Source organism: Schistocerca piceifrons, chromosome 1 (genome assembly GCF_021461385.2).
Source record: "Schistocerca piceifrons isolate TAMUIC-IGC-003096 chromosome 1, iqSchPice1.1, whole genome shotgun sequence".
Lineage (NCBI taxonomy): Eukaryota > Metazoa > Arthropoda > Insecta > Orthoptera > Acrididae > Schistocerca > Schistocerca piceifrons.
In genome coordinates, this window is record NC_060138.1 from 549,256,315 (window position 1) to 549,279,115 (window position 22,801).

General features: G+C 44.0%; 1 protein-coding gene across 1 annotated transcript in view; it reads left to right on the plus strand.

The window, feature by feature from the left end:
• Nucleotides 1-22,801, plus strand: part of LOC124749332 (dipeptidyl peptidase 1-like) — a 69,320-nt gene that overhangs the window by 27,267 nt on the left and 19,252 nt on the right. Inside the window, exons 4-6 of the mRNA XM_047248968.1 lie at nucleotides 4,695-4,837; nucleotides 12,039-12,164; nucleotides 20,256-20,442. Of these exons, the coding sequence (XP_047104924.1) occupies nucleotides 4,695-4,837; nucleotides 12,039-12,164; nucleotides 20,256-20,442 (456 nt within the window). The remainder of the gene's footprint in view (nucleotides 1-4,694; nucleotides 4,838-12,038; nucleotides 12,165-20,255; nucleotides 20,443-22,801) is intronic.

The following is a 22,801-nucleotide window of genomic DNA, read 5'->3' on the forward strand; positions in this document are numbered from 1 at the left end:
ACGGAGAAGAATGGTGGGACGACCCCAAAACAAAGCGGACGGTGACCTCGCCAAGAAAAGTAGAATTTAACAAGTAAATGAAACAACATACCTCCAATCACTTAACTTCCAATAAACTGCGATTTCTGGCGAAGACCTGGCGCAGCACCCCCAACGCTCTCCCGAACCGTCCGCTGCCAGCCGCTTCAACGGACGCAGGAAGGCGCGCTGATCTCCCGTCTCAGCCGGCCGCGGTGGTCTAGCGGTTCTAGGCGCTCAGTCCGGAGCCGCGCGACTGTTACGGTCGCAGGTTCGAATCCTGCCTCGGGCATGGATGAGTGTGATGTCCTTGGGTTAGTTAGGTTTAAGTAGTTCTAAGTTCTAGGGGACTGATGACCATAGATGTTAAGTCCCATAGTGCTCCGAGCCAGTCTCCCGTCTCACGGCGTCGCAGCCGCCCCGGCCAGCCCGATGTCGTGTTTTCACTCCTGTTGCTCTCGTGTCAACCGCGAAGCCACTACCCCTTTCTATACGGCGCGGCCCACTGGACTCACGTGGGGACATGCGCCGACGCTCAAGGCGGACAAGTCATCTCGTGTCTCAGTGCGCGACTGACCAACCGACCGATCCAACCGCCAATGACCGTTGCCTGAGCAACTCGAGCAGTCTGGCGGCCTAACTTGCAGACTCAGATGCAGGAACTCAGCCCCAACCGGGCGACCACTAGCTGAGTTCTGTTACTGGCGGAGTGGCAAGACCCTCATTTTCTGGCTTAAAGTTTGATCCAAACGTCAGACATAATCGCACTCCGACGACAGACTGATACTACTGCCGCACAAATGCGAACAAGAGACAGACCATCAACTGGTGACGCGAGACTGACCTAGCCTCACCCCGACTGACCAACTGCCGAGTTTTTTTTTTTTTCTTTATTGTATTTCGATTCCCCCAGAAGGGGGCGGGCTGGCAGCAGCTTATTACGCTGCTCTGTACCCCACAGACTTTTTAAAATGTAAGGAGAAGTTAAGAAACAATAAAAATGGTTCAAATGGCTCTGAGCACTATGGGACTTAACTCCTAAGGTCATCAGTCCCCTATAACTTAGAACTACTTAAACCTAACTAACCTAAGGACATCACACACATCCATGCCCGAGGCAGGATTCGAACCTGCGACCGTAGCGGTCGCGCGGTTCCAGACTGTAGCGCCTAGAACCGCTCGGCCACCCCGGCCAGTTAAGAAACAATAAAAGCAGGCGATAAAACGGGGACTTAAATTGTAAAACGGCAGAAAATTGGTGAAAGCGAAAACATAAAGCAAAGGGTTGGCAAAGCGAATAAAAATACACAGGATGCAGACAGGTAACATAGTAGACAGACAATTAAAAAACATGGCTACAGTCTGGTTTCTGTTCGCAAGAGATATAAAATCAAACCTAGCGACAGTATGATGGTCGTTCGCAACTCTTTGGAAAAGACGCATAACACTGAACACTCACTGTAAACACTGCACTAAAATGTCGGCACAAAGAGGACACACCATAGCCTAGGGCAGATGGGGGGGGGGTGGACCTGGACAGATGAGGGGGAAAACAAGGAGGGAGGAGAGGAAAAACGAAAAGAGGGGGGAACGAAAGGAGGGAGAGGACCCATAAGGGGAGGAGGGCAGGGCAGACGCAAGAGGAAATGGGAAAAGGCAGAGGAGGGAAATGCAAAACGACTCAGGGGAGAGAAGAGGGGCAGAGAGAGGGTAGGTGGGGAAAAAAGAGGATGGAAGGGGGGGAGAGGGAGCGCAAGAAAAGGACAGAGGAAAGGAGGGGGGGGTGAGGATCAGAGTTGATAGGAGGGATAAATGGAGGGAGAGAGGGCATCATCCAGGAGGGGGAGTTGATGGAAGCCACCTTGGCAAAGGAGATGAAGGGTGTAGAGATGGAGGGTAGGGGGGACACAACAGTGAAGACGTGGCAGGGGGCGGGGACGGGAGAGGAGAGGAGCAACCAGGGGATGAGGGGGATCAAGGCGGCGGGAGGTGTAGAGTATGCAGATATGTTCGAGGAATAGGAGCAGATGGGGGAAAGGAGTCAGGTCATAGAGGCTCCGCGTGGGGGACGGGAGGGGTACATGGAAGGCGAGGCGGAGTGCATGACGCTCAAGGATCTGGGGGTGGCAACTGCCGCGCTTTTTTACCACGGCTCAGCAATGACTGACACTCTTGTTCATTCAAAGCTGTACTCAAGATGAGTTCGACGAATGCTCGTAACAGAGCACAGGGTTCAAAGAAAGGCCATTTCGTCTGAGCTGTTTGAGCCAGTGAAGGGTTCTTTCGTCACGGTTGCTTTGAAAATATTGCTATGAAAATAGGACAAGAGCTTTGACTTAAAGGGAATACTTGCTCTTACACAAGGCTAATGTAACAGCATATAGCGTCCCAGGGACTATGTTCTCTACTGTTTGCAAAAAGGGAAACACTCAGAAGCAGCGGTCTGCAACACGTCACGGAAAGAGGACGTATGGAACAGCGGAACCACAATAACTGATTTATATGGCTGAGAGGTAGAGTGGACGTAGGCCCAAAAGCGCCATCATTTGTGTGACCTGACAGGTCAGTGTTCCACAACACTCAGTCGGTGCAGCGCCTTCACACGAAGTCGGTACTTGTAACCATGTGCCCTATGTCTGGCCGATACCACAGGGTGGAATATGAGCAAGTGGGTGCGTTCGAACGGGGCAGAATGACTGATCTCCGGGAGGCGGGTCTGTCGTTCCGAGACACTGCGGTTCGTATACAGCACGCTCCTTCAACAGTGAGGTGTATGTAGAACCAGTGAAGAGAATAAGGCCGTATACTACGCCGACAGTATACTGGACGACACAATGTGATCAGAGCGCGAGATGGCCGCCATCTTGCCCGCTTGGTAGTAACGGACGGTGTTGGATCGAAGATGGAGCACTGCAGTGGGTGTGGACACGTCTATGTCGATAGTTTGACGCTGTCTTCTGCTGGCTGGACTGGCGGCACGCATACCTCTGTGTCGGCTTCCGTCGACCAGAACTCGCCAACGCTGCGGACAACAATGGGCATGAGCAATGGGCATGTGAACGCCGACACTGGTGTGCTGAGTGTCAAAATTTAGTGTCTGCAGACGAGTTCCGCTTCAACTTGTCCTACAGTGACGGCCGCACACGTGTTCGGCGTCGCAGTGCTGAATGTAATAGGTAGATTGTATTGTTGAGGGACACAGCTGATAAACCTCATGTGTGATGGTTTGGGACGCTGTTGCCTATAACATGCGATCTCTCCTCCAACGTCTTGAGGGCAGTCTGAACAGCTACCGCTACATGAGGAAGGTTTTACAGCCTGAATCACTGCCCACTGCCTCCCTCCCCGCCCTGCCCCCGAATCCAGCCCCCCCCCCCCCCCACACATGTCATATTTCAGCAGGACAATGCTCAGCCGCATATGGCGAGGAACGTACATGTCTCCTTCGAATAACGACGGACACCACTGCTCCCCTGCCTGCCCGTTCGCCTGACTTGCAGCCCATCGAACGTGCTTGGGATATGGTCGGTCAGCAATTTGTTCGTTCAGGTCTTCCTGTATCCACAGTTACCGGTTTGTGGACGCGCCTACAAACGGCGTGGAAGAGTATTCGCCAGCGGCATGTTCAGGCGCTCTTTGATTCCACGTCACGACGTCTAGCGGCTCTGATTGCAGCACGTGGTGGCGCTACTCTGCACTTAATTTCCACTGTCACAATCCATCTACAGGTCTGTAATGCCAATCATTTGTGTAGTACCATGTCCCTAACCGATGGAATAAATTTCATTGTGATCATATCTCTCGATCTTGGTGTTTCACTTTCTCCAAACAATAGTGTAGAAACATAGTGGATGTAAAAGAAATGTTGACTGATATTATCAAATTGTAGCTCTTAAGAATAAATATTTTCTTAGAAAAAAATTTATTTGCCGCTACTTATTGAACGAACTTTGTGTAAAGAGGTAAAGAGTGTAGTTTTGTTCACCCGCCCCAACCTTTTTTTTTTTTTTTTTTTTTTTTTTTTACTTGTACTGTGTGACGGAAGGATATTAATTCCATCAGAATTAGTTTCGTGAAGGATAACTGTAATCAACCTAGTCACGATCCCAACAGATCTATAATTAACGACAACATGCTTCTTCGCGTGTGGCTAATAAATTCATCGCCACATAAATGCCACCCATCTTGAGACTTCACTAAAACGTATCGCTACAGTGTATTAACACAAATAACCGTTAGTTGTTTCTTCGAATTCCAAGAAATAATTCTCTCCTAGTAATCTTCCATTCAGTTGCAAAAGAGATATGTGTTCATATTAACAGAACCAAAACTAAGACAAAAACTAATGTCATATATAGAGTCGTGTTAGGCAAATCCACTGTTAACACTACAAGTTAGGTTTTTACCTAAGGTACTATAAAACGTACATGCGATACTCAACAAATAAAAGAATAAACTGAAAAACAATAATGACCATATATCTATAGTGTGTACGACAACGTCTACACAAAGACAGACTACCTGTCCCACTACATTATTATTGAGTGATCCCGTGAGACTCTCTCATAACCTGTGATGTGAGATATTCATTTATACAGAAAACAGGGAACTATCTGACTTCACACATTTCTTTGTGTGTATTGTTTATTAAATCAACCTTCCGATATTTGTTTCAGATGCAAATGAAATTCACAAGAGATCGCCAGGAACAGCTCGTCAAGGAGATAAACAGTGCACAGACAATGTGGAAAGCCAAAGTATATGAACAATTTGAGGACAAAACCTTTGAGGAACTAATACAAATGTCTGGAGGGAGGAGGTGTGTACACAAAAAATTATTCGTTCTTTTAATGAATCTTAACGGTTTTCATTGTTTCCTAATTTTACTTAATTCCAGTTCTACATTTCCAACATTTCTTACTCCATGCAACAACTACTATTACACAAAATTAGGCAACTTTTTATAAATCATTTTATTGCCTAGCTTAATTTTACCAACTAAAATTTAAACTTAGGGCTTGTTCTCTTTAGTCACGAGAATCTATGGTTGGGTTCCTGACAAAGCGTTTGGACGTTAGCGATTGCCCGTCTCACCATCTCAATAAAGTCTTTGGTGTATTAAACACAACTGTTGTATCACTAAAGCATTTCTAAGATATATGTAATATATCGAATAAAAAAGTATTAGGATGATATGGTAGCTCAGTTTTACCATTAAATCTGTATACTGATGAAGTAGAGAGGTATTAAGGAAGATCAATCGAAAAAAAATGTAAAGAGAAATAGATAGAACGGATTTCTGCAGTTTTATTTTTACTTGGAATGAGAAAGGACAAATAAACCGGCAGTGTGGTTTCAACATGAACCGAAGACGTCTTACTTAAGTCTAAGAAACTACTTGGAACCAAAAGAGTTTGACAATTTGTAGAAGAAGTCAGTGTATTATTTGGTGACAGATAACTGATAGCCCAGAAATTATCTTTGGTACCACTAAGGAGATTTTTGACGCCTGATGAAATGTAACGCGCACTTCATTACCGATAATTCCTCTTATTCGATCGATACAAGCCTCGTATAAAGGAATCTATTAGTTTCAGGTCAGTGTCGAGCAACTTCACTCTCTGTCACGCACTAATAAGCTAAACATGCACATACACTTACTAGACCTTTGATATCCGTATAGACTAATACTGTCTCCATAAAATTCTCTGGGTCCAAATAAGGTTTTCGAGAAGTTTACACTAGTTGTGAGCCAAATGAGAAAAATGGTATGCCTCTTTCAGGTATCCTCGATCATGGTAAGCGTCCGTATTCGTCAGATCTGTTCTTACAAGACGACGCAGAATCTCATGAACGCGTTACTGTGAGAGACCCAGATTGTCCTTAAGAGAAATCTGTGTTACATTTACGATGATAAATGAGGAAAAGTGCATTCAATATAGTACTTTAAACCTCTTCACTAATCTTGGACGAAAGACTGGCTACATACAGACCTATTGTCCACCTAAAGAGTTCCGAGAGTGATATTATTCCGTCTGTACAAGCGACATCAGCGCAATAACTACGCTAGCAACTTGCACTGATAGCTGTAAACCACAGATGTGAGAAGTATCAAACAATTCTGGTGGATGGCAGAGTGGCAGTCAACCATCAAAGTGACGTCTATGAAAAACACTTGCAAGTAACATTCAGTAGTGGAATTCACGGTTGATGAGACTTGGTACTGTCAATATGAACCTACCACAAAACAAGAAAGTGCAGAATGGGTCTCCGATGTTTCGCCAAGACCGGAGGAGACGCAATGACACATCGGAAGTGAAGACAATGCTAATCGCTGTTATTTTATTATTTTCTTTTTACGCATCTTCTTCGATCTTGGCGAACCATCAGAGACCCAATTTGCACTTTCTCATTATATGGAAGGTTCGTATTGACAACATCAAGCCTCATGACCCATGGATTCAATTACAGCACACTTCTCGTAACGAGTGTTCATTTTGATGGCTCATTACGGCTCTGCCCTCTGCTGGAATTGTTTGAGACATCGCATATCTGATGTTTACAATATTATGATAATTGAAGATGGAAGGAGAAGAAAGGAAAGAAAAGGGAAGGAATTATTGATGTCAGCTGCATCGGGAGTTAGCGAGGAATCAGCGGCGGCGAGTGGAAATGTGTGCTGGACTAGGATCAGAGCCCAGGATCTCCTGCTTATCAGGTGGTTGCGTTTACCACTGCGCCACTGGGACACAGTGTTTATCGCGGTTGTGCGGATTGTCTCGGTTCGCTTGTCGGTCGCCCCACTTTCCCACCCATCGCCAGCTATCCGCAGCCCCCGTCTATGTTCTCCATGCCCGCTACTTTGAGACTGCCGCAGGAGGTCGAACGTCATTGCACATCCGCACTGAGGGTGACGGATTCATTCTGAATGCGAGATGTCTGTTCTTCCGTACATGTCCAGCTACTCAATGAGCTATGAATACAGCACCTTCAGTGTGAATGTGCAATCACGTTCGACCTCCGGAGGGAACCTCAAAGTAGCGATCATTGAGGACACGCACGAGGACTGCGAATAGGTGGCGCTAGGTGGGAATGTGGGTGGGCCCAGAGGCGTCCAAGATAGTCTGCGCAGAAGCAACAAACACTCTCTCTGGGTAGCGCAGTGGTTAACGTAATTGCCTAGCAAGCAGGAGTTCCCCAGTTCGAATCTCGGGCTGGCACACACTTTCACTCGTCGCTTCTGATTCTGCATAGAGCTCCGGAACAGCTGACAACAGTAGTTCTTCTCTTTCCTTTTCCCTCCCCCCCCCCCCCACCACCCCCCACCCCCCAATCACTATCCTTAATTTAGATAATATGTATCGCAGCTGCAGATTCCACAGGTGTCTGTTCTTTCGCACATGTCCGAAAAAACAATCTCCGCGGATTGATATAGTTTACAATATTGTCAGTTCAAGTTCAAAGCTTAATTACCGCGTTGACGTTGCTTATAAACCAGGAATAACATTAGTCTCGGTACTTTTTCGATCGACGGTAAGGCTAGATGAATAGTCGTTTCGGTCTACATCAGTGTTCTAAGAACCACTATGAAGTTCGTGGCAGAGAGTACTTTTTATTCTACTAGATAGTATTAAAAGTTTCTTCCCGTTCCATTCACCTACGGAATGTGGACAAACTGACTGACTGGGCATTTCTGGCCAAGTCGTTATTTCACTAATTTCATCTGCATTACCTGTACGGAATAGAAATATAGGGGACTGAATAATATTGAAAGTTACTTCAGGCCACACCATCGACGTGCACAGATCGACTGGTGCCGTCAAAGGATCGCTCAGAAGACGGAATGGTGCGCCATTGTCTTCAGCGATGACAGAAGATTCTGCCTGCACGCAACTGATGGTCGTTTGCGTGTACCATCTAAACCTGGTGAGCGCTGTCTCGTAGAGTGTAATCGTCCAAGACACTACCCCACTCTAGTGTTATGCTCTGGGATGTAATAAGCTACAACTCTCGTTCACCTTTGGTGTTTCTGCAGGGGGTGCTAACCAGCAGTCGCTATCTGCAGAACGTTGTTAGACTCGTTCCTTTGCCATTCTTGCAACACGAAGATGATGTGTGGTTCGAAAAGGATAATGTTCGTCCACACACTGCCAGTAAAACTCGACGTGCCTCGCAAGGCATGCAGCTACTTCTGTGTCCAGCACGATCTGCGGACCTGTCTCGAATCGAACGCCTGAGTGATATGACGAGACGAGAAGTGACTCGTGCGGCTCATCAACCAACTCTTACTGAACTACGTGAACAGATCGACAAGGCGTGGTATTATGTACACCAAGACAGTATTCGCCATCAGTACGATCGAGTCGATGCCAGAGTCAGGGCTGCATTTCTGCCCGCGAAAGCTATACCACATAATAATACTGGTGTTTCAGCATGGATCGATACCTCGTACCTCAGAACCGCTTGTACCATTGATCTGTAAATGTAATATTTTTATGTACTCCACTTGTACTGTTGCAACAAAAAATCTGGAGTGAATTGGAAACCTCTAGTAGGGCGTACAAATTTTTTTTCCAGCAGTGTATTTCAGCAGCTGAGCAGTATTCAAAATGGTTCAAATGGCTCTGAGCACTATGGGACTTAACATCTGTGGTCATCAGTACCCTAGAACTTAGAACTACTTAAACCTAACTAACCTAAGGACATCACACACATCCATGCGCGAGGCAGGATTCGAACTTGCGACCGTAGCAGTTGCGCGGCTCCGGACTGAGCGCCTAGAAGTATTCAAATACTGGAGCTACATACAAGGTCTTTGGTAGGCAAACCACAATTTCTTATTTTTCTACCAACAGAACGGATAAGTAATGGTACAAAACAGGGTTTAAATCTTTCTGCCCTATTTTGTAATCTATACATTGAAGAAGCAATTATGGAAACAATCGAAAGCCTCTAGAGTTGCATTAAGATTCAGAGTGAAAGTTGATGAATTATAAAAGTCGCTGATGACATTGCTACCATGAGTGAAAGTGACGAAAAATTACAGGACTTGTTGAACGGAATAACAGTCTGATGAGTAAAAAATATGGATTGAAAGTAAACCGAAGGAAGAGGGAAGTAACGAGATTGAGATTAGCAATAAATGAGAAATGAGGTTAGCAATTAACTCAACAATAAAATTGGGGACGACGAAGTAGACGATGGAAGGTCCTCTGCTTCATAGACAGCAAAATAACCCATAACAGACGAAGCAAAGAGGACATAACAAGCTGATTAGCAGAGGTAAAGAAAGGTATTCCTGCCCAAACATAAAACATCGGACTCAATTTGAAGAAGACGTTTCTGAGAACGTAAGTGTACGGAAGTGAATCATGGACAGTACGAAAACAGGAACAGAAGAAAATCGAATCGTTTGAGTTGTGGTGGTGTACAAGGATTTTGAAAATTAGATGGGCTGATAAATAAGAAATTAGGAGGTACTCCGCAGAGTTGGCGAGAAGAGGGATAGGTGGAAAACACAGATAAGGGGAAGGAACAGGATGTTAGGGTATGTGTTAAGACATTAAAAATAAATTGCAATGTACTAGAGAGAGTTGTAGAGAGTAAAAGCCGTAGGGGAAGACAGAGATTGGAAAACATCCAAAAAATAATTGAAGACGCTGGGTGCAATCGCTACTCTGAGATGAAGAGGTTGGCACAGAGAGGAATTCGTGGCTGTCCGTATCAAAACAGTCGGAAGACCGAGGACCGAAAAGAAAATGAGCGGCGAAAAACTGTCTGTTTATGTGCATCTGCACACGACGTAGTCTTTCTCATCTTATTCTCCTGACCACAACACAAGGGAAAAATTGGTGACAGCCAAGTTATCACACCGTCTTCGTAGAGACAGGATCTGTAAATTTACTCCGCACGGTTTCCCAAGTAGAACATTGCCTTTCATCGCAAGATTGCTGTTTAAGTTTCCAAAGCATCTCTGATGCACTTTTGTACGGGCTAAATAGATCTGCAACGATCCTAGGAGCTCGTCTCAATTCGCTCCATATCTGTTGTCGTGCATACTTGTTTAGAAGAGGTCGTTTAAAGTGTTTACAGCTGGTACTGCTAGCTTCTTGCTTAGTATTTCCTTCGTAGACACCCTGCACTTTCCCAGAATGAATAAATCTATGTCTACGTACTATTTGTTTTTTTCTGATATAGACCTTTTTGTGATCGTGTCACTTCATGGTATTACCCATAAATACACTCGAAGACCGAAAAAAAGGAAAAAAACCGACGCAACCGAAGGAATTATCCTAATGGAATAAGATTTACATGTACAGACAAACAAATAGTTACAATTCCAAAAAAACTGAATGATTTATTCAACAGAAAGAGCTTCACAAATTGAGCAAGTCAATAACGCGATGGTCCACCTCTGACCCTTAAGCTAGCAGTTTTTCTGCTTGACATTGATTGATTGAGCTGCTGGATGTCCTCCTGAGGAACATCGTGGCAAATTCAATCCAACTAGTACATTCAATCTTAAAAACCCCGAAATCGTTGGTCGGCCCTGCCTATAATCTTTCAAACGTTCTCAGCTGGGAAGAGCCGTAGAAACTCTCGCGGTGGCACCCCAGAGCATCACCCTTAGCGGGTGACGGTCACGTTGGTAGCCCACCACTGTGCGACGTGCCTCCAGACACATCTTCGGCCTGGAATCTATTGACAGGAGTAAGTTGTTTTCAGTGATGAGTCCCGCTTCGACATGAATACCGACGACCAGCGAAGACTTGTCTGGAGACGCCCCAGACAGCGGTCAAACACAAAACCTATCTGTCGCCCGCCATACGGCCCTACAGTAATGAGTTATGCCCACGGGTGGAATTTGATTTCATGAGGGATCCCTTCGATTGTCGTCTGCGGCGTCCTTACGGTACTGCGATGCGTCGACAATATCTTACGTCCCGTTTTGTTGCCCCTCATGGCAAGCCGTCCTGGGTTTACATTTCATCAAGATAATGCCAGCTCGCACACGGCGAGAGTTTCTACTGCTTCTCTTCGTGCTTGCCAAACTATTCCTTGACCTTCAGTGTCGCTGAATCTCTCACAAATTGAGAACGTTTGGATGATTATAGGCAGGGCCTCCAACCACCTCTAGATTTTGAGGATCGAACTCGTCATTTGGACAGAATTCGTCCCGATATCCCTCACGAGGGCATCCAACAACTCTGTCAACCAATGTCAAGCCGAACAACTGGTTGCTTAAGGGCCAGAGGTGGACCACCGCGTTATTGACTTGCTCAATTTGTGGACCTCTTTCAGTTGAATAGATCATCCAATTTTTATGTAATTTTAATAATTTGTTTGTACATGTACATCACTTCTATCGATATCCGTGCCATTTGAATAATTCCTTCGTCGTGCGTCGGTTTTGTATATTGTGTTAAGAATGTATTTAATCAATGTGACGTACTACAGACATTCACCACTTATTTTGTAACCGTATACTGTTGAGTTTTGTCACGTTGTTATGAGGATTAACATGCATTTTTGCACAGTTAAAGAGAGTTGCCGTTATTACAATTTTGTAATGAAAAAATTTGTCCAAGTTTCTCGATTTCATTACTATCGCTGAGGGAGATTTTTTCCTGTAGAAAACAGCATCCTGACATAACAGTGTTATAATGCTGCTAGTCCTGGATGATAAATCTTTTTTTTTCTTGACTGATTGGTTGAGCTGATGGTTCTTTATTGGAAGCCACGACCAATTTAGAACTTAGTTCTCCCTTCTAATAATATGCATTCATCGCAAAATTGTTTCTGCCATGGTATATTATTACAGGCTTGCACGAATCGTACACTGTCCACCCTTCCCATTCTGCACTGAACAGGAATCAGAAACGATAAGAGAATAGGGAAAAGTAAATACACAGCATATTAACTGAACGTAAAACTTGGTTCTTTTTGACATTGCTATCAGTTCGTTGCCCGTTGCCTTCCCGTCGAGCATCATTGTTCTGTTCTTTGTTTCTCGCTTTCAGGACTTGGGTACCGCAGAGAGCCACGGCCGCACCGGTGACGTCTTCCCAGAAGCAGCGCGCCTCGTACCTGCCTAAGCAGTGGGACTGGAGGAACGTCGATGGCGTCAACTACGTGTCGCCCGTCAGGTGAGACAGAGAACACAAGGCTTTCCTTTCCTCCTTTCTGTTTCCGTTCATCCAATTACGCCTCTTTACTTTTCAGGAGGGCATATCTCCTCAGCAGATGCTTACAATATTTGACCACAGAGTTTGTTACAGTCAAAATCCGTGTAAATACTTCGTTTGCTACACGTTAATCGTCTTTTTCAGTAGCCCTAATAGGAGCAGTAATAAAAAATCTTTAATATAAAACATACAAAGATACTGCGAGGGAACTTCAAAAACTGAGTTGGACATCATTATGGCAGGCCAAGTATCTTTTATTGAATGCTGCAGTTCAAAGTGACACAGACACATGAAACCATCTTCCAAGTCTCTGTAAGCAACGGTCAGAACGTTATACCAGTAGTTCAGTTACTCGACGACACGAATCAGTTCCTTGCTCACGGAGCCATTTGAGTGCCGCGGTTTGAATCTCCTCGTCTTTAGAAAAATCTCTTTCACCTCCCCCCCCCTCCTCCCTCCTCTTCCCCCTCCTTCTTTCAGCTTGCCAAAAAGGTGGAAATGGCGTGGTGCAAGATTTGAACAGTAAGGCGGGTCAGCATTACCCACGCCTTTGCGGTCTTGGTCAGATTGTTGGCAACTTTTAACTACGCAGTACGCGAAATTGCATATACCTCCAGAATTTTAGTTGGACCCGTGTGTAGCTCACACGTTTTTTGTTCACATGAATCGAAATGTCCCGAGTACTTTAACTATGGACTACCGATTCAGAATAACATTGTGATATGTATATCATTTATCCATATCGCAGCAGAACTCTTTCCGTAGGAAGCGAGGAACAAGTACTCTCTTCTGAGAATGTGCCACTCTTGTTGAACGATACTCTGAAACTCGAAGCCGACACGAGTAACTTGCCTTCTGAGGTCGCTACGCACGTTGATAAATAACACAAAATACAGGGCAATCCAAATTAATTATAGCGATTACAAAATACTATAAGTATTTAATGCATAGCGCCACATCTGTATGGATTACAGAGAATGTGAATAAATACGATACTACAGTGCCTGTGTCATTCTGAATTACGATGCAAAGCGAAACACCACAGTTATGTCCTTCATTGGGTTTTGTGTAATTTACCGACGCTGCCAAACAGTTAATTATTATGATTATGTGACCGTGTGCTTAATGGATGAAAGGCCATCGGATTTTCTGCTGTGGTTTCGGGGGTATTTCAACCGAGTGCGGCTGTTCTGGGACGGAATAGTTGATGACTGGAAGTTTTTGTAGTATTATAGGCCACAAAGCTTGCGATATACAAACTAATATGTATTTTCTATTAACACACAAATTCTGAGGCAGTTGCTACCTTCGCCTTACAGGTTTACTTACGGTTATATCTTTTATTGGTTGCTAATTTTAAGTACTTCGTCGCACGCAATGATGATGGTTAACATTCACAACAATCCTCACTGCAGTCCATGGTTGTTGCTGCCCGACGCGGTTGACACGAAGCACACGTAATTCGACACTTGTCACTTTTGGTTTTATATCGCTAGCGAATCGGTATTGATGAGGGTCAACCCCACAACGATCAGGGGACGCCTCATTTGCCACATTCCGGTGAATTTATCATTTACTACTCACTCGGCACATCCGCTATTTACATCGTACTCATCTCGACCACCGTTCTTGCCCGTCTTCTCAGTACTGCTGCTCACTCGACGCTAATCCCACTGCCTCCAGCAGCGCTCGACAATCGACTCCTGTCTGCTATCGACCTGGGTGTCGGATATTAATATTTATGTTCGTGGGATCACGGATCTCTTACAAAAGTAATCGCAATTGCGCATATGGATAACCGTCAGCTGTATAATGGAATGACGACAACGAAAATTTGTACCGAACCGGGACTCGAACGCTGATTTCCCGCTATATATATATATATATATATATATATATATATATATATATATATATATATATATATATATATATATGTGTGTGTGTGTGTGTGTGTGTGTGTGTGTGTGTGTGTGTGTGTGTGTGTACACAATGAAGCGCCAAACAACAGAGATATGTAAATAGGCAGAAAACGGCGCTGAGGTCGGCAACGTCTATATAAGGCTACGAGCGTCTGGTTCAAAATGGTTTAAATGGCTCTGAGCTCTATGGGACTTAACAGCGGAGGTCATCAGTCCCCCAGCACTTAGAACTACTTAAACCTAACTAACCTAAGGACATCACACACATCCATGCCCGAGGCAGGATTCGAACCTGCAACCGTAGCGGTCGCGCTGTTCCAGACTGTAGCGCCTAGAACCGCTCGGCCAGACCGGCCGGCAACAAGAACAAGTGGTTGGCGCAGTTGTTAGATCGGTTACTGCTGCTGCAATGGGAGGTAATCAAGATTTAATTGACTTACAACTAGGTGTTACAGTCGGCGCACGGGCGATGGGACACAGCATCTCCGAGGTAGCAATGAAGTGGGGACTCTACCGTGTACCGTGAATATCAGGAATCCGGTAGAACATCAAATCTCCGACATCGCTGCTGCCGAAAAAAGATCCTGCAAGGACGGGACCAACGACGACTGAAGAAAATCGTTCAACGAGACAGAAGAATAACCCCTCTGCAAATTTCTGCAGCTTTCAATGCTAGGCCATCAACAAGTGTCAGCGTACGAACTATTCAACGAAACATCGTCGATATGGTCTTTCGGAGCAGTGCCTATGTTATTCTCAATACGATGCAAAATTATTTTGAACATGTAATTCAGAATAACACCGGCACTGCAATACTGCATTTATCCGCCTACACTGGGCAGGAGACTTTCAGGTAAAATATCTCATCCGCAATGGAACATACATAACAGGTGTACAAGCACAGGCTGTAGACGAATGATTCATGATATATGGAAGTTTGGGTCAGGCTCCGAGTCGTGCACGGATGGCCAAATGGTAAGGCGACCATTCGCGATAAGTGGGAAATCCGGGTTCGACTCTCGGTCCGGCACAAATTTTCGTTATTGTCATTCCATTCTACAGTCGATGGTTGTCCATTTTCGCAATTGAGATTACGTTTAATGTGAATAAACATCAACATTATTTACTTACTTTATACGTATTCTATTCGATGGCCCTTGGTCGCACTGCCAGCGTCGGTGCAATAATCAGTAGCAGGCCATACATTCTAAAGTCCTATGGACTCAGCAACACAAGTGCACAAGAAATGTACATTTTGAGTTCTGTATTAGTTATCAGCAAAGGAGACACATACTGATGGCCATTCATGTAACCCCATAGAAATAAATCCTTGGGTGTCAAAGCCGAAGTGTAGGTGGTCAACTGTAGAACACAGAATCCTTACGTCCAGTGCGAGCGATCCACCAGTTTGGAAGATGTGCAAACCTGTGTGCTGCGGTGTGGGTGTGCTACGTCTTGATTAAGGATGTAATCTGTGGAAACCCTATGAAGCTATGGCATCAGCTCTTGCTCAAGCTTGTACTGTAAATGTTTGTTTTCGTGCTGTGATCGCAATGAAGATATAAAATTTCAGTTTCTGATTCACTGCGTCTGCGCGAAGATCAAACTCTCGACTTTCTTTTACATTGATCTTATTCCTATCGACGTATCGCTGTGTATTAAATTGCCATAGCTGTTTGTAGTCCCTATGCTCAATTTAACTACATAAAATTTAACAGTGTTTGCGTGTGATGTGCCTTGGTCAAAGGCTTTGTAATATCATGTGCCTCGCTGGGTTCATGACAGCCCACATATTATGACTCTGCTTATGACCAAGACTCGTTTATAATCAAGATCTTGTAAAAGGATTGGAGATTTTATCGAATGAAGATACGAAGCTCATTTCTTGTACACGCTAATGAGGTTTCATTCGTTTCCAAACAACAAAACAATTACAGACAGAAAACGAAATGCTCATTACAGCCGACTAATATATAAAAATTCCAGAGAAAAGAAGTTGCGATTATCTATCAGACTGATGTTCAGGCTCTCTGTGTGTAATTATCTCAAACGTACTACATGTCTGGATTGATAGTAGTAAGACTTATTAGTATGTAAAAAATCTCTAAGCGACATAGATAACGTTGAGACAAGTAATTTAACATAAGACACATGGGGCCGCAAATGCCATGTAATACCCCAAAAGTGGATGAGAAATCTTGAAGGTGTGACGTCACCAGATGACTCATCTCGCCGCATGTGTAGCCGTTGGGCTTGGGCGTGAAAGGATAATCGATCGATGCGATACTTGCATTCGAACCGGTTATGGCACTAAAATAAAATATTTAAAAAGTATTTGTGGCCTTTTGCGTCATTCACCAACTATCATTAACAACTGCAGACTTCACAAGATCAAACATGGATAAAATGACATTATACTCAATTACTGGTGAAACTATGCGCTAGGTTTTTGTTGTAATCTACTTTGCTATAAAGCAGCAAAGACGGAGAGGCTGGTGAATAAAATTATAAATCTTACCTCAATGTGAACACGTAAGTGTCTAACTCAGTGACAACGATAACGCCTGCCAGACGCAAGGCTCGAACCTTAAGCCCCTCTCGCTGAAGTCGTGCACGCGGGCCCAGAGCCACATGTATGTGAATACTTGGCTAGTTTTTGGGTGATCAGGTGTGACAGACCTATAGGCTCAACCGCTGCACGTGCGGCGACGGTCGTTATCTGCGGAAGCCACATGTTCAACATTTGCCATCCAATTTTGGGGTATTTCCCGACATCTGCGGCCCCATGTGTCTTATATTACAGTACTTGTCTCACCGACATCTCCGTAACTAACCGTTACGTGGAAAAATAGACACGGCCAACTTAAAGAAATATGTGACATGCATACTTTAAAAGTTCCGAAAAGATCTCACACAGGAGAGCTCTAAAAAAACCCTCAGGGGAAAAAGAATCGTCTGGACCAGAAACAAGTAAGTTGTATTGAAAAACACGGTTCTGCAATACTGCAAATCGTTTGGTTGATATTAGACAAAAAGCTATAAACCGAATTAAAAACGTCAGTGGTGGAAACCTGGACTTGTGAAAAGTGAACGGAAAAAACTGGCCAGAACAAAATCGCATAGTAGTGAAAAAATACTCTAGTTGCAAGAGAATGTTTGCTGTAAACGTGGAAAAATAGACACGACAAACGGAAAAGTACGACAATGGCTTACAGTCAACAAGTTTCGAGACTCGATTAATAAATAAATATTGAAAAGTTGAGGTGGTGGTTTTAATGTAACTGTCGAAAAACTCTTTCTTTGAATGTTGTTCAACTCGCGTGTCACATTGTCTTCAATGACATTTATGTCGTCAAAGCGTTGGCCTTTGGTGTGAATTTCTGTACTTCATCATTTTGTGGTATGTTGGTATTGATAACGCACGCTCTCGTCACCCTTGAAGGTTTTTCCAAAAAAACAATTGTCCGCGTTTCGCACTTTAGTCAAGTCGAGGCAGACGTCCGTGCGTCGTTTCTGTTTGGGAGTCAAGTTGTGTTGCACACTTTTCCATTCTTCTAAACATCCTGGAGAATTTCCTGAACACTTCATTCAGATATGTTCACTCTGATTCATGTTACAACAACGTTGACACACTATGGCCGCACGTCCACTACTTACCACTACCTGCTCACAACTTTGTTGAATGCACATCTCTTGTTTGCAGTTGTTAGTTCAAGCTGCCATCATAATTACTGCATTAATGTCGCTTGTGTGCCATAGATAAAATCAGTCTCGAAAATCTTTGGACGGATGGTGTAAACCTGTAGAGACAACGAGAAAAGACTAAACTAAAACTGCAGAACCAGTGTAAAAGAATGACAATAGAAAGACTTCAGGTGAAAGTTCAGAAGAAGTTAGAATGCATGATGGTAGACGGCACACCAACAGTTAGAAATAGGTGCCTCTTATTTATTTGTGGACCTGAAATAGCAAATGTAAATATTGCAGCTGAAGCACAGGATCTAATCTAACGAACCGATTCAGTCAGTTACACTAATTAATTCGTTAAAGCGACAAGCGATAGGGTCCCAGTTAATCTGTAAAGACCTGGAGAATGGTAAATGAATATCTATTAGATTACGTAGGTGAGATATGCAACTAGACAGGTACTCCATGTTCGCTGCTGGAAAAAAAATTAGTACACCCTGTGGTGTCACCGCCAGACACCACACTATAGCTAGGTGGTAGCCTTTAAATCGGCCGCGGTACGTTAGTGTACGTCGGACCCGCCTGTCGCCACTATCAGTGATTGCAGACCGAGCGCCGCCACACGGCAGGTCTAGTCTAGAGAGTCTCCCTAGCACTCGCCCCAGTTGAACAGCCTAGTTTGCTAGCGATGGTTCACTGACAAAATACGCTCTCATTTGAAGAGACGACAGTTTAGCATAGCCTTCAGCTACGTCATTTGCTACGACCTAGCAAGGTGCCATATTCAGTTACTATAATTACTATCTTCAAGAATGTATTCTTAACAGATAATATTGTGAATCATTTACCGTCAAGAGCGACGTTCATCATTAATGGATCAAAGTTAAGTATCAAACTAATTACATCCGATTTATGAATTCTCATTCCTTGTCATGTTCCAGACCTCACGTCAGTATAGTTCTTCCCTCCTCACGCCAGCCTGCGTGAGCTACCACGCGTGCATTTCGGCCTCCACTCGTAACACTGTGTTGGCTCTTCTGCTAACACAAAACACCCCTTTAGAGGTATACAATTATTGTTGCAGCAGTGCATGTGGAGTACATGAAAGTTCACATTTAGAGATCAATAGCACAGGCGGCTCTGAGGTACCAGGTGTCGATCATGCTGAAACATCCGCGTTGATGGGTGGCGTAGACTCCACAGGCGCGGTGTCTGTCATCCAGTCGATCGTAAGATACTGAACACTGTCCTAGGATAGCTTATACCACGTCTGCTCGACCTGTTCACGTAGTTCTGTGAGAGTTATTGGTTGATAAGTAATATCCCACACGTGCTCGAATTCAGGCAAATCCAGAGATCGTGCTAGCCAGAGAAGTTGCTGCACGTCTTGAAGAGCACCTTGAGTTTCATGGGCACTGTGTGGGCGAGCGTTATCCTATGGGAAACTTCCTGTTGCAAGAACGGCAAAAGAACGAATCTAACAACATTCTGCGGTGGTTAGAGTCCTCTCCTGAAACTCCAAAGCTGAGTGGGAGTTGTGGGTTATCGCACCCCAGACTATAAGGCCTGGTGTGGGGCAGTATATCTTGGACAAGTGCACTCTACGAGACAGTGCTCACAAGGTCTACGTCGTACGCTGAAGACCACGGCGCGCCATTCCATCTTCCAAGAGATCTTCTGAAGGCACCCACCAAGCCATGCACATCGATGCTGTGGCATGAGCGGAAGATGGGCTAGATGTGTGCGTGCCTGTAGTCTCACTGCTAATAACCGGTTCACAACAGTTCGTGTTGACACGTGTGAGCTCACAAGCCCTCTTATCTATGCTGCAGCAGCTGCACTGTCATCCACTACCGCCCCTGCCATAAGACGGTCCCGGCGGGCATCTGTGTTGCGTGGTCGTCCAGAACCTCAGCTACGGCTGTGAGAATGTTCAGGTCACCTCGTATACCGGCATCGTTGCACAACTGACGCAGCACATCCAAGATGCGTAACAATTCTCGGAAAAGACCATCCAGCCACTCGGAAGGCCACAAGCACTAGTGCGTCTCCGTGGCATGACTGTTCACTTGCTTCACACGTTTGCACCACAGTGAACTTCCTGACTGATCATTCCCTACTAAAGGGACGACCACGGTATCAGTTCAGCGACGACGTTGAAACCATTATCAGCGCATCCACTATCCACCAGGTGGCATATGCCGTTATGGGGTTAATTTTACGTCGACTTTCGACGTGTACCAATTTCCTTTTCCGGCAGTATCTGTTAAAGCCTTAGAATGTGCAGACTAAAATATTAACTACATTATATCACACCACTGACCACACACTCAAATTACATAGCTGAACCCTTGTTAAGGACTGCATTAGGAAGATAGTAGTAAATTTTCGTAATTTAACAGGGAAGGTAATCGTACTGTTACTGTTCGTGACATTTTCGTAGGAACCAGGAGCAATGTGGAAGCTGCTTCGCCTTCTCCGCGCTCGCTGTCCTGGAGTCTCGCATTCGCATCCAGACGAACAACACCCAGCAGCCCGTATTTTCAGTGCAGGATGTCCTCGGTTGCAGCCCCCTCGACCAGGGCTGTTCTGGGGGATTCCCCTACCTCATTGGCGGCAGATATGGAAAGGTAACTGCTCTACTTCAGAATATTTAGTGTAAAATCATATGTGTAACTCTCACTGCTCCATGAGTAGTAGGCATATTAGAAAGTACCTTGATAATTTAAGATATGGTATCCTGAGGCATCAAGGAGTTATCAGTTTGGTAGTTGAAGGAAATATGTGCGTGGGGGGTGGGGGTGGAGGGGGTAAAAAACTATAGAAGGAGACCAAGGCTTCAGTACAGTAAATACATTCAAATGGAGTTTTTTGTAGTTGTTATGCAGAGGTGAAGAAGCTTGCTCAGTACAGACTAGCGTGAAGAGTTGGATTAAACCAGTCTCCGAACTGAAGACAACCGCATATCTGAGGGTACAAGAACTTAAGACGAACTGATAATGCAAATAAACTGTGAAATGTTTTCCGAAACATAAATTCTCAAATCTTCCGTCGGTCGTCATCATCAATGGCAACAGTCGCCAATTGCTAGATAACACCCTCTCCAGAAATCTCCATTTATTAATTTTTTCACTTACATGCATCCATGTCGCAGCTACCTGATTTACCATTCCACTCACTTTCCATTAGATCGTCGTCTGTGTATTCTTAGCTCTTCAGATACAGAAAAGTACATCTGTATCTGTCCATATTCTGCACGGAACCTTATGCTGTCTGATGGATGGTACATCACGTACCAGAACCATTTCCCCTCTTCCCCACGTTCCTTGGGAAGAACGACTGTCGATGAACCTCCTTCCTCTGTCCATCTACCATCCTTTCGCCTGAATGGTCCCAATTCCAGCAATAGCGCAAGTCACACTGGTACATGTTGCGCGATAATTCTCCAGTGCATATTCTGTATCACAGTACACACTTATGAATGCGTATTATATAGGGGGTAGAGTATGACCTTCTTCTTAAGACTGTGACCAGTAGTTACAAAAGTTTAACTTGTCTATTTCTTGCATTTCATTCAATATGCTATACTTAGATTGTTCAGTACTACAAGAATTTTCTGCACTCATTCTTGTCAAAATTCATTGATAATCCATTGACCTTTGTCTGTTGAAATTTTCAAATATTCAGTTTGCTGTCTTGTCGGATATATGACTAATACTACTTCTTATTCCTGTACATTTAACACCTACAAAAAGGGCAAAATTCTGACGATAGAAGTGGATGTTCTGTTAGTATAGCGGAAATGAAAGAGAAACCACAGTAGGATTCAATGGTACATCAGGTCTAATTGCTTCAAATTCCGAGTACCTATAGGTGTGTGATCGATGTGGCACTGGTACACACTGCTTTCTGTCACGGAGATAAGAAAACAATGAATCTTACCATTATTCCTTTATATTTTAACTTTTACGTTAACATATTATGATTATCCAAGTCAAAAAATATAATCAAAGGCAATAATGATGCTGATTTATTGGATCTAGCATGTTACCTACCAAGGTAAATATAGCCACCACAACTGACAGTGCTTTAGGAAATTTATACTGTTTGCTACCTTCAGCCTGAGTTACTTTGGCCCACTACTTGCCTTTCTTTTCACATGTGGCAAGAAAACAAAGTAGATTTTTGTAGTATTGTCGCAAACATGTGCCATCAGTTAGGAAAGATTTTTAAACAAGATACATCACTCGTGCTGCTCTGGTACTATTAAAAAATGGACCAATGTTACCGGAGCTTCGGTCGACTCAGTCATTTCTTCATGTAAAAGTGGCAATCTAATATTTGGATAAAGTAAAATCAATACATATCTCTTGAGTAGACATACAGGAGCACGAGGAACAAATAAAACACTAAATTTTAATGACAAGAAGAGAAAATATTCAACTTTATTCAGAAAATATTTCAGTAAATATGCAAATGCACAATATTTCAGCAATTGACAAACTCATTTTCAGCTTACGTGCTACACTGTGGTAACTATTTGCAGATGTTAAGGACGCTATGCAGTATAGATATAGAACTTATAACGCAAATAGTTGAAGCTCTGCTACTTGAAAATAGTCACCTATTTTGTAGCAGTGGCCTGATAATTCTTCCGAAATCGTGCCAAGGATAAAATAGTTTGTTTCTGGGCTTTGTTCTGGACCTCGTCTTTTGCATACAGTTCATTTTAGCGCCCTCATCACTAACCTGTCATAATTCCAGGATACTTTTCTTTGTATTATAAAACTGCAGTATATTGCCTAACTGTAAATTTATCTATTATCGTTTTGTGATACTGGACTTGTTGTGAACCCTCCAGGATGAAATTACTGGGATGTAACAGTTGTTAAATTATTTACTATCAACTTCAGGTCCAGTGCTGCTAACACAATATTACTTCGTGGAACTAACATCCTTATAGGTCGTTCTTTGCACATTCCAAATGCA